The sequence below is a fragment of the Rhamphochromis sp. 'chilingali' genome, assembly GCF_963969265.1.
Source record: "Rhamphochromis sp. 'chilingali' genome assembly, chromosome: 11".
In the NCBI taxonomy this organism is placed as follows: Eukaryota; Metazoa; Chordata; class Actinopteri; order Cichliformes; family Cichlidae; genus Rhamphochromis; species Rhamphochromis sp. 'chilingali'.
In genome coordinates, this window is record NC_137938.1 from 31418748 (window position 1) to 31431452 (window position 12705).

General features: G+C 37.1%; 1 protein-coding gene across 2 annotated transcripts in view; it reads left to right on the forward strand.

Moving 5' to 3' along the window:
• Nucleotides 1-12335, forward strand: part of atg5 (ATG5 autophagy related 5 homolog) — a 49366-nt gene extending 37031 nt beyond the window's left edge. The window contains exon 8 of one of the 2 annotated variants that reach the window (XM_080897472.1): nucleotides 10544-12335. In XM_080897472.1, the coding sequence (XP_080753598.1) occupies nucleotides 10544-10680 (137 nt within the window). In that variant the 3' untranslated portion in view covers nucleotides 10681-12335. The remainder of the gene's footprint in view (nucleotides 1-10543) is intronic. The other variant, XM_080897471.1, reaches the window with a different exon arrangement.
• Nucleotides 12336-12705: the final 370 nt, after the last annotated feature.

Genomic DNA, 12705 nt, shown 5'->3' on the forward strand with positions numbered 1-12705 from the left:
ATGTTAACTGAGGCCTCTAAAGTCTGAAATGTAGCTCTGTCTTGTTTTTGGGTGGGGTTTTTTTTTTTTTTTTTTTTTTTTTTTTGCAAAGTTCTCTTTCATCTTTGTCACTTTATAGCTAGATTTTTGCTAAATAACCAAGGTCAGAAAATCCTAGAAAGTCAATTTGGTTTCTCTATAAACGGTGTTATCAGTAAGAGAAATGTTTCATCACTCATTCAAGTGACTTAGTGTCAGCTGACTGCAGCTTTCCCCAGCCTCATAAATAGCATCGTTGCACAACATTTAAAACTAGCACCATTGCTTAACAGAGAATTCTCATGGTCATTGAACAGTGATCATGAGAATCTGCATATTTATGATCATGAAACTGAGCTCATGGCTCATTGTTAGGTAACGGCACTAGTTTCAGTTGATGTGCAACTGTACCGTGTATAACTTTGGGGAAACCTGCTGTCAGCTGAGACTGAGGAAGTCACTTAGAAGTGTGATATAGCGTTCCTCTCACTGAAAATGCTGCATCCAGATGAACAAAACCAGCTTTGTGGGACTTTTTCACTATAGGGTAACAAACTTCAAATTGTGTGATCTGTTATAACCCCACTGATGGACAGCAACAATTGCTTCTCTAAGACCATGTCTTTTCATTGTGTTAATACACATCTGAATGCTGCAGACCAGCAACACTGCCACCATAAGTAAAAGTAGCCACTTCAGGTCACTGAAGTATGAGTATGAGTGATACGTTTAACAAAAATGTAAACTCGGTAGGGACGGGTTTCGTTTGCAAAACCACGGCACTAAACTCCTTGAGATAGGGTTACAGTAACTTATTCTAAATGGATATTTCTCAGTCTATTTTTAAATATACAATCACATTTAATTTGATTTGTCAAAGAAGTTATAAACTATGGATAATGGGATATCATTTAGGACTGATATTTTCATTGCAGTAATCACAATACAGTGATGTTAATAAACTCAACCACCTTATTGCAGATTTTAAACAGATAATGTTTAATGTGATTGCAAGTTTGTGCTTGTTTTATATTTAAAGTGGTAATCAAAATGTCCTAAAACTTTTGTAGTGTTGCCGACCAGTTTATGTAATGCTACGGTTGCATTAATTCAAAAGTCAAGTCAGTTTTACATGTATGGGCTAAAATTAAGTTTGTATTTTCTGTACATTAAACAAATAAAAGCTCAGTCCACAAAACATAATGTGGATGGAGTGTTTTTGTTTCTGACTCAAATGTGTCTCTAGCACAGTGTTTTCAGAAGCTCAGTGTGTGGTAAAGATGATTAATTTCTATCAAGACACTTATGATTAAGATATATTATTTCGCATTTTTTCTAATCACAGTTCTTGTGCTGCTGCAGGTTAACGGTTAACATATGAAAACCATAGCTTTTATCAAAGGTCAGTGGTTTTGTAGAAAAAAGATATTGAAACTCTAGCATTCAGGGTCATTATCTAAAATACTGCCTACTTTATTTCTATTATGTACAGGGGCTTCATATACCCATATGACTGAGCAGAAGTTAAAAGCTGTTAGAATGATAGTTTAAAGAAATAATTTGCTAAATCAAAAGTTCACAGTAAGATCCAATAAAATGTTTTAAGCAATATTTTTCTACATATAGTGGAACCCCGTCTTACGAATACCCCATTTAACGAAAAATTCAAGTTACGAAGGCACTTAACGGCAATATTTCTGCCCGCGTTACTGCAAAATGCCCGCGTAATGAAAGCCGCTGGCTCTGATTAGCTGAGCCCAGAATGCCTACAATGCCCACAATGCCTTACGAATCATGTGACAACCCCCTTGGCTTTCGTACATGCGCTTCACTGTTCCACTTGAATGACGTATTGTTGTTGCAGTTAGCAATTAGCCTTTAGCCTATTGTTCACTCAAAAGGCGCAATCGGTGCTTCGACTTACGAAATTAATTCGTTCCCGAGGGTCTTTCGGAAGTCGAAGATTTTCGTAAGTCAGGGTTCCACTGTATTGTAAATTTTATATACAATCTGTGGTGCTAAACCCAAATCATATAGGTACAATGTTGAATACCTAAAAAGAAAATGGATAGCATCTTTACAAAACCTAATGAAAATCAGTTTCACCAATTTATTTTGGCCATGTCAACGGACATGTTAATATTTCAGCCTTGCAGCCTTCATCAGAACATTAGGTCATTTTATTTGCGTACACCTTTGTTTTTAATTACTATCCTATTTTCAGAATATACATGAATCTTTGAATCTTCCAGACTGTGAAAATGTCATGACATAAATGAAATGAATAACAAATTATTAACGGTGTATTAAAATGTGTCAAGACAGTAACATTACATGATGACTTTTCTTCAAACATGTAATCAGAGGCCACTTTATTAGGTACACCTCGCTAGTACAGGTTTGGACACCCTTTTGTCTTTATAACTGCCCTAGTTTTTTTCATAATATTAACATCCCACATTTACTGCAGATTTTTTGGCTACACATCTAAGATGTGAATCTACCGTTCCACCACATCCTAAAGATACTCCATTGGACTGAAATCTGGTGACTGTGGAAGCCATTTTAATAATCATGTTCAAGAAACCCGTTTGACATTATTTGACCTTTGTGACATCGTGTTTCATCTTGCTGGAAGCAGCCATCAGATCATGGGTACATGAGCAACAATGTTGAGGCAAAGCTGTGGTGTTCACCTTATGTCACCCCCAAAGGATTTGTGTCTTCGTTTTCAAGGATTCAATAGGTGAACTTGTTAAGCAAATGTAGTAGTAGTACCATTGTATGCAATGAGCACTGCCCAAAGCAGACGGGCCTCTGACCTCTGACACCAACAAGGCATTTTGACACAGGTATACCTAATAAAGTGTCCATGAGCGTGCACTATACTGAACCTTCTTTAAATAGTCACACAGCGATCTTTGTGTGGTGACTGTCAAGGCATTTTTCAGTTATTGTATTTATATGTACTGTAACTTAGACGAAATTCCTGCATGCATACTTCAGTACATCAGTAAGATTTCCGTAATACTCACAGAAAGTGTTTCCATGTGGAGAGTTGGACTCGCCAGCTTTCATTCAGTAGCTAGGTAGTCATTTTTATCCACCAGTTAGTCATTAGTAATTCATTCTGTCAGCCAGAAAGTCTGACCAGCTGCCAGTCATGCAGTCAGCCGCTGTTTGCTGTGAGGAGACTGCAGCATTGCGGTCTTTCTAAATAGTCTTTGGCCGCGCTTGGTTGACAAAACATGTTCTCTTGGCCAGCAGTTGGGTACTACTCAACCACAGGGTGTGTGTGTGTGTATGTCAGCAAACAAATTACTCTTTTTTTTTTTTTTTTTTTTTTTTTTTCTTTTCATATAGATTAGACTGTTTATTTGCTGTGTAAACGAGTTATTATTAATGAACTGATTTGGATTTGGAGTGAGCCAACTGAGCACTTACTATTAAACCATAAGCTCTGTTTGGTCTTTTTAGCAGGTGTGGTCATGATTTCTGGACATGGAAAATCTTCCACTAAGCAACTTCCACTACAGAGATTTAAAGATATTTACAATCATCACTGATTACGTTTCTTGGATTTTTTTTGTCCTTTGGACAAAACATTTTTCCAAACATATTTTTCCAAAAATACTGAAATAATGGATTGTTATCTTCTTGTCTGTAAAAAGTACTTATGAAAATCAGAAGCTGGAATTGCACACTACAGCATAGTAATGTAGTTTAATTATACAATTTAAAATGCTGATGACAGGGAAAAAAAGCAGGTGATTTATTACTTAGCAGTAGAGCTGCTGGATATTGATGACTAGATCTGCGTGTTAATTCTTGTCAGCTGGCTTCAAAAAGATCTTTTCCCGGTGTTAATGGTCAGAGCTGTCACACGAATGATTCACAGAACTGTATTAGTCAAATCGGGAAAACATCACTTTTAAATCTCTATTCCTGTACGATATTCCTCAGCATTGTTTTTTTTTTTTTCTGTACGTGACACATCTTCTGACGGTTATACCTGTACTTCTGGTTGCTTGAGGGGGAATCAAACTCTCCATCTTGAATATAACCACCTTTTTTCTTGGCATTAAAAAACAGGTTAGTGTTCTTGTTTGTGTCACTGCCAGAATGCTTGCTCATGGGTCATTTAACCTCAGTTTGAAGGGATTTCTTTCTAACAAGACATTGTGGACAACCCATTCTTACCCTTTTTAATGGTCTTTACCTCACAAATAAACTCATTTCACCTTTTGCTTCACTCAGCAGTTCATGACAAGTAACTTGGTCTTGCTCTCATGAGAGAGAGCGTAAGAGTTGCTGGTTTTACCACGACTTCATTTTCCTAGCTTGTGTGTCTTACTGTGGTGTTTCAAAATGTTAAGCAGGAACCAAACTAACCTGCTAAAATGCCACAGCCTCACAGTGGTAACCAGCAACTCCATTTTCTGCGAGGTAAATGGAGTTGCATGTTTCTACAAATCAACAAACTATGCAAAAATTATGTAAAACTATGTATGCATCCATATTGGAACACATGCATTTTTAACATCAAGTTAAATTCCAATTTCAATATTCAAATGTTATTTACCACTATACCTGTGTTGTGCTCCTTTGTGCTGCAAGGGAACTTTGAGAGCAACCTTGAGATTGAGAGGGTGTGTGGGGGCGGGGTGTGAGTCAGACAGGGTAGTACGAGAAGAGGCATACAGACGCTGGCACGGCTCTCAGAAAAAAATATGATAATATATTATCAAGCTGTAATAATATAAACTGTAAAAATGTGTCAGCCCATCTTAGAAACTCATTTTCTACCCCGCTCTAGTTCAGAGTTCACATTGTGTGTCTTTCATAACACCTCCGTTTTATATGCTTTCCTGGTAAATACCCATGTTTTTTTCAGTGGTTTACTACTAGCGCCTCACAGCGAGAAGCCTCTGGGTTTGAAACTCCTGGTCGGCTGGTGCCTTTCTGTTTGGAGTTCACATGTTTTCCGTGTGCCTGCGTGGGTTTCCTCAGTACTCTGACTTCCTCTCCAAATCTAAAGAAATGCATGATTAACTAGTTTTTCTACACTGGTTATAAATGTGTAAAAAGTGCATACTGGTTGGAAAAAAGATGATTGTGGCATTTAATTTGGATTTTAAAGAGCTCTTTATTAATTATGGTCCATTCCATAATCCTTATGGCATCATCTGAGTCACTAAATGCTTTCTTATGGCTCTGTCATACTAGATTACAAATAGGATGGCAACCTCCTGGTTAGTAGTTTAAAAAAAAAAAAAAAAAATCAGTGGTTGTCCGGTGATTGCATTGAATTTTTTTTGCTTTTGGCAACTGATTGTAATTAATTATGGTGATCAGCCGGTCACCCAGAGGTTGCTCATGCTGCCACGGCCATATACCGATCACAAGGAGATTACACGGGTTGGCTGGTGAGAGTTGTGAGGATAAGTAGTACTTCATGCACATAATAAAATGAACTTGATGAGCAAGAATGTTAGGGACAAAAGGTAATTTTACTTGCTTTGACAATGTCCTGGTGGTTAAAGGCTATTTTAGCACTCTACAAAGTTCAATTCCTTTGACAGTCTTTTGCTGTATTTTGATGACCTTAAGTCATCTTAGAAAGTTAAGGATTAAGTAGGTTACATATGCGCTATCTCTATTTCTCTATTTCCTTCTCATATAACACGAATATGATATGTTTCTGTGGTTCAAAGGAAAAAAGCTTGTTTTAATTAACTGTGTCAATTGTTTTTGGCTTAACATGTGTCAGCTGTTCCAGTGGTGCAGATGTTCGATGTGTTTTTTGCAGACAAAGTCATCAACCCAGGCTGACCTTACTGGCAATTCAGTTTGCCTTTTCCTGCTTTTTTTCTCATGTGTTTCCCAAATACTGTATGAATTTGTGTGGGTTTTAGCGTGACACTGCACACATTCGTCTGACTAATTTGGGTGCAGGTGGTTAAAGTGATGATCTAAAGTAATATTTATGTGTTTGAGTAGTGTATGGATGTATGAGAGTTTTTGGGGGGTGTGGCCCATTGCAAATTTCCCCGATTTCTCATAGTGATACTGTGATAATACGCCTCCTCCGCCCCCATCTGCCTTTCTGTTGCCAGGCAAGGGGTAAAGGTTAGTGATGGTTAAGAAATACCACCCAGAAATGTGTTGTGTGTGTGTGTGTGTGTGTGTAGGCGTGTGTGTGTGTGTGTCTGTGAGTGCGTGTAAAGCAGAGAGAGAGAGCGCGATTAAATGAGTGAACCAGGGAAAGTGTGTTTTCACTCTTGCTGTCACTTAAGCAGCATCTCACCTTTTACTTTCTGTGCTTTTGAACTAAATTGCACTTTTTCTCATGAATTTTTTTTTTGGGACATTATTGCCAAATAGTTAGTTAATCATTGCTCCCCACCCCCCTAACACGGTGTCACAATTATGTACTTTGTTTCACTGTTCACAGTACAAATGAATGCAGATTCAGAATGATCAATTTCAGCCTCTGGCGATTTTCACAGGTTCATTGTTTTTTTGGTTTATATTTTAACACATTAAAGATTTGCTGCTCATAGATGACACTATGGAGAGGATTGTGCATTGTAGGACCATAATACGACCTTACTAAAAGGATTTTGTGTAAAGTTTAAACCAAAAGCTGCCCTTTCTTAGTTGCACGCTGTACATTCACTATTTCTTTTTTTTCTTCTTTTTTTTCTTTTTTGCGTAACATTTTTCTCCTTTTCAAATTCCTTGTAACACATTTCAGTTCAGCTGTTTTTTCCTCAACAGCTCATCTGTAAGTAATGGACCTCCACCCAAAGATGATTTTCTTCAGAGTATGGACTCTTCAAATGCCGTCATCAAAGAAGAAATAACATTTAAAAAAGAAAAGAACAAAAACTTTTGTTTTTTTTATCCTCTTTCTTTTTCAGATTGTGGCTAAGTGGTTTGAGCACAGTTAACCAGAAGTGTAAACAACACATCCTTTTAATTTCGCACTTCTTGAATCTTCAAACATATTTTATTATGTTTAAAATGCATTAATAATGCTATTGTGAGATAATTTATTTAATTTATTTAATTAATTAATTAATTTCATTAATTAATTTAATTCCACCAACAGCTGTACTGGAAATGAATGGTGAAAAATCATAAATAAATTAAAAATTCAACAAAATAGTTATCACTGTTTAGAACTTGTTTTTTCCTCTCACATCTACATGGTTTGTACTTTTCTCAAATGCATTTCTAGGTGCTCAGAGGTTTAAAAGAAAAAACACTTAAAAAAAGAAGAAGTTTTATTTCTGTAAAATAAAGTCCTGTTTAGATGCTTACACATGCACAAACTGTATTCACCAGACTTCCTGCATGCACATAGCATCAGTTAAAATAAGCATGCAGAGGCCAAGCCATTCCTCTTTTTTTTTTTTTTTTTAATCATCAGCTGGGGTAATCTTATGAACCGTTACTCTAAAATAGCACTTTAGCTATAATGATTAAACAATTCTGGTTTGTTTTGAAGACTAGTACCAATACTGGATTACATAAAAGCAGTTAAAGAGCTTTTAAATTTAAATTCCAGCTGCCACCAGTAGAGGCAGCTCACAGGTCTGGCCTAAATGTGCACAGCCTCCATCTTCAGAAGCAAACCTTTGCTGAGAACTTGCATTGCTTTTTCATTTTAACTTATTGCATGTTTCTGTTTGCCAGTAAGTCAGCAGGTGTGGGGTGGAGTTGCTTCTCAGACCGGCAGTTAACGCTCTGTCTTAACCGTCCTCCTGATATTACGTGGAACTGAATGAGGACAACAGTGTGTGTGTGTGTGTGTGTGTGTGTGTGTGTGTGTGTGTGTGTGTGTGTGTGTGTGTGTGTGTGTGTGTGAGGACAACAGTGATAGACAGGAAAAGGGCAATCACTGTCTGCCTTTCTCACGCAAAGACAAATGCAAAGTACAAATGGTAAAAAGCTCAAAAACGGTTTCTCAAAAATAAGTTCACGTTTAAAATTTCAAATCTAAACTAAAAGAATTGCAGTGTCATTTCTGCCTGTACGATGAACTGGACCAAAAAATTGTGACTGTTTTTATGTTAATTGACATATTAAACATAGTTTCTGTTTTATGGCCAATTAAAAGGTTTGTCACCTTCTGGCCTGCTCACTGCAAAAATATGTCTTGAAGCATGAATATCAGTCAGGAAGGAATTATTGGTCAGAGAAGTCAGAATATTTATGACTTTAATGAAATTAAAATATGAACAGATAACATAATTTGAGTTGCTTTATATAAACTGCCCTGCACATTACAAAAATGTAATGATTTTGTAATTTATTATATTAAAACTAGAGGTCAGTTCCTTACTCTAAGAAGAGATTATCATTAAAGCTCAGTGGTAGAAAATATGCGTGCATACTTTTTTTCTAAACATTTCTGGTCTTCAGAAATATGTCTGAGGCTTGAAATGAGTCTGAGCTGCTGTATGCATGCGTCCAAACACTACTTGGATAAGTCTGTACTTGCATAAATCTATAAAAATTCAGAAATTTTTTAACATTTTAAAATCTGTTAAAACAAATGTAATTGTGTCTTAAAAATTGTTGGAAAGAATATAAAATGTACTAATTATTAAGGCCTTAGTATTAAGTACAGCTAAAAGTAGTAATAAGGATGGTCATCTTGGCGTGGTCTCCTGTTCATTGCTCTTGTGTTACCATGATTATCTTTTCTTATTTTTGTACCATTTTTAATTTTATGACATTGAGGTAGTTTAGATGAAAGGAAAAAGCTAGTGCTTGTAATTGCTAAAGGAGTTTTATTCTTAATTTCCCATATTAAAATGAAATAATTTTCCAAATTCACACCTCATTTCTTCAGACTTGACAGAGCTCCTTCAGAGGACATCATGCCACTGCTGATAAAGAGATCATTGGTTAAACTAGAGGAGTTTACAGATTAAAAGTTGTCATTTAATCTTTAGAAATGTACACTCGACGAACGATCTGACCTCCGCAAGTTGAAAAGGTCGAGGAAGTTGTTTCTCATAACGTTCGTTTTTTTGTGTTTTTAGTCGTGGTCCTTTGAGGGATGGGCGTTACCAAAGGACGCTGACTCTCACTCACCACGCACTGTCAGAGTGAAAGTTTAAAATTCGAATCCTGTGACAGGTTAACAAAAACAATAAACTGCCACTTTGCTTTTTAACTGAACACACACTCACATTTCCACTCATACTTTCTCTCTTCTTTCTCTCTCTCATCCACCACACCAGTGGTATTACTGTACTATCTGATGTGGTCTCTCTCACCTCATGTTAGCATCTCTTTTCCTGCTTCTCCTGCATTACTTCCTAGTCTTTGTGCTTTTATCTTGTTTCTTTTTGACACCGTTGTCTTTTCTTTTCTCTACTCTGCTCTGACTTTCTCACGTTATTTCATTTTTTTCATCTCTCTTTCTCTCCTTTCTGCTTTTAAATTGTCACATGATGTTTTTCTTCCTTTGTTTTTTCCTCCTGTTCATTAATTTATGCAGCACTTTCCCAGTCTTTTGGGATGTCCTCTGTTTGTTTTATATCGGCACCCGTTTTGTTCAGAGTTAAACTGCAGACAGTTTATCAGGCAGCCTCTTTTACTGTAAGCCATGCTGTTGATGTGTGATGTGTGGAAACAGTGGTTTAGCATTTTCTTGCTGTTAACAAGCAAAAACATGTTGGACTGGATGCCAGCAAAACCTGTTGAGCATTATTGGGACTGCACGAATGTGCAACTTACCCACATTGTTGTGCACCGGTGCTTCCGCTTACCATCATCAACACTGGTTTTTTGCCCTGCGGCGTTCTTGATTCTATTGCTCACATAACAAGACACCTTTACACCTTTACACTTCGGTTCGTCTTAATGTTAATGACTCAGGAGTTTCTGGATCTCGGGTATATTAGTTTAATTTGCATAACAACTTCATTGACTGTGGCTTTCAGAAGGGTTCCTGTGCCATCGCAGTGGTTTCCTTTACAGAAACCTGTCATTTCTTTGTGCAGTGCATCCTCAAGGCCTAAGAATCACATCTATTTAGTATTTCTTCTGGGACCTAGTTGCTTGCATGCTGTGATCTTTCCATATTCTCTGAATCCTTTCATGATAAAAATGTGCAATCCCTTAACCTGCAATGCCACATTGGGGGAAAAAGCTATTCTGAACTGTTTTCCTGTATAGTTTTTACAGATTGATGAACTATTTTACTCGCTTGGATGCGCTTTTCAATTTAGACCTACTGGTCCGTTGCCAGTTAACTTAATTAGTTATCACTGTTTTGTGTATTGGGTTTTTTGTTGGGTTTTTTTGGTCAAAGAATCTTTCAATATTTGTGTAATTGTGATTGAAATACTTTGCATTCTTTTGGGAGTGTAATTGTATATTACAGGAACAACGGCAGATTAAACACTGAGTTTGGAAAACCAGCACTGAGAAAAGAACATATTGTAAATTTGTACTTTTAAATAACTGATGGTATTTACTAACTGTCCCCTCTCACTCCATCTAGGTGAGCAGAAACGTTATCAGGTGGTGATCCACGGCATCGAGCCGCTGCTGGAGACGCCTCTGCAGTGGCTCAGCGAACACCTTAGCCATCCTGACAACTTCCTGCACATCTGTGTTGTTCCCACTCCGAGTGATTGAGGCCACTTCTGCTCCTGCAATGTACTGTCACTGTGATAAGACACTGGCCAGCCAGTTGACCAGCGTTTTCTTTTGGTGGAAACCTTAACGTAACAGAACTCTTTAATGAGAAGGAGGTCATAATCTTGACGATAAAGATGAGCAAAGGATGGAAAAGGGGATATTTACTAACCCTTTTCCAGCTTATATATATATATATTTATATCCTCTTAAAATTACTACTGCTCCTCCTCTTTCCCCCTCAAAAACTTGTTTAAAAAAGGAAAGAACTTTCTCCTCTCCTACAAGGAGAAGCAAGAGTTGAATGAGCAAAGGATCTCGTTCTTTTTTTCTTTTCTTTTTTATTCTTTTCCCACGTCTTCTTCTTCCACTCCTCTCTGAACAAGCAAACATCTCAATGGGAGAAGAGGAGGTGAACGAATCCTTTGTTTCACAAATCTGGCACACATCTTCCTCCTTGTCTTGTCGGTAACTTGTCTGTAGACAGGGAAATGGAGTTGTTTCTAGTTTGGGGAGCGGTGTATCAAATCCTGCTGAAGTTGCCTTATTTACTGCACATTATCATCTTTATCCTTATTGTCCTCTCATCAATGTGTGGACGTGTGCACATGAAGTCACTTTAAGCTCACATCACAACCTTTTGTTGGTTAAAAATACGGATTCATTTGACAAAGTGGGCTTGAATAAAAAGAGGATAAACTGATTTGGAGTTTTGGCAGCAGTGACTGACATAATTCACTGATCTCAGCATACCCAGGAGGTGTTTTGGGCTGACTGTTTACCATTGAATTTTGAGTTATTTGCAAAAGCAACTTAGCAATCAGAATGTCCAAAGTGTTTCTGTACTGTTGATGAATTAGCATTAAATTGTAGCTTTGATTTTAAAATTATGAAATTCCTTTTTTTGTTTGTTTGTTTGTTGGCAGAGAAAAAAAACTGCCTTTGCACAACTTAAGGTCTTTAATTTTTTAGATTTGTTGCCCAGTGGATGGTGGGAATCTGCAACGCTCAAAACCAAATGTCCCTAAACTAAAAATGACATGGTGGCATGGTAAAAGCCTGTTTTTACTACTAAAAAAACAATGGAGATGTCGAATTTTCACAGAGTTAACATTCAAAAATCACGTAGCTACTAATGAGGCTAAAGCATTTACTGAGAGACTCATGGGGAAAAAAATCCACATGTGTTTTCAATAGCAGGTGTTGATATCTTTCCATCAGTACAACACTCTTTAGCTGTTTTTACTGTCTGTTTTTGTCAGATTTGGCAAGAGCGTCTTTTCTTCACTGCCAAACTTAAATGAGCATCTGGTTTTGTTTCATTTAAAGAACTCAGCTGAGATAATGAGACGGCAGGTGTACTTAGCACTAAGTCTGCAGTCTGTTGGGGGCAGTGGTGGTTTTACATGTTCTACATATGCTTTAAATAATTTTGTTTGTTGACACAAAGAGAATTGGCAATAGTGGGCAGCATTTCTTTTACAGCATAATGGCAGTAGCTGAGGAATGCAATGACTAGATGAGTTTGTAAAATGTTGCCATGTTTCTCTCTCGTATCGGCATCTTGACTTTCTTTTGTTTGTTTTGATTGTGATTTTTACTGTTCACAGTGAAATAAATTGCCATTAAAAATCAATCTGACATTGTTAATCCATACTGATTTAAAATCAAACTGAAATCTTCTATATGTATTTAAAGGCTCTGTACGGAAGTAGGTTTCATGTGATGTCATAGCTAGAGGGACATACCCACTCAGTTTCTCCACAGCGAACCTGTAGGAATGATTTACATGGCATTGCAAAAATACTTGCTCAACCCTCATAAAACAACATTATTTTATAATATGTGATAATTTTCTTGTTCTTCACTTCATACATGTGGCGTTATTTACTCAACCAGATTGAAAATACATGCAGCTCTCCATACTTTGAAAGCTTTCGCTCTGGCAACAGTGTAAGGTGAGCATTCTCTACAAGATTCACATAGATGTTGCTGAACTGGAGCTCTGGGAGAGACGTCACCACT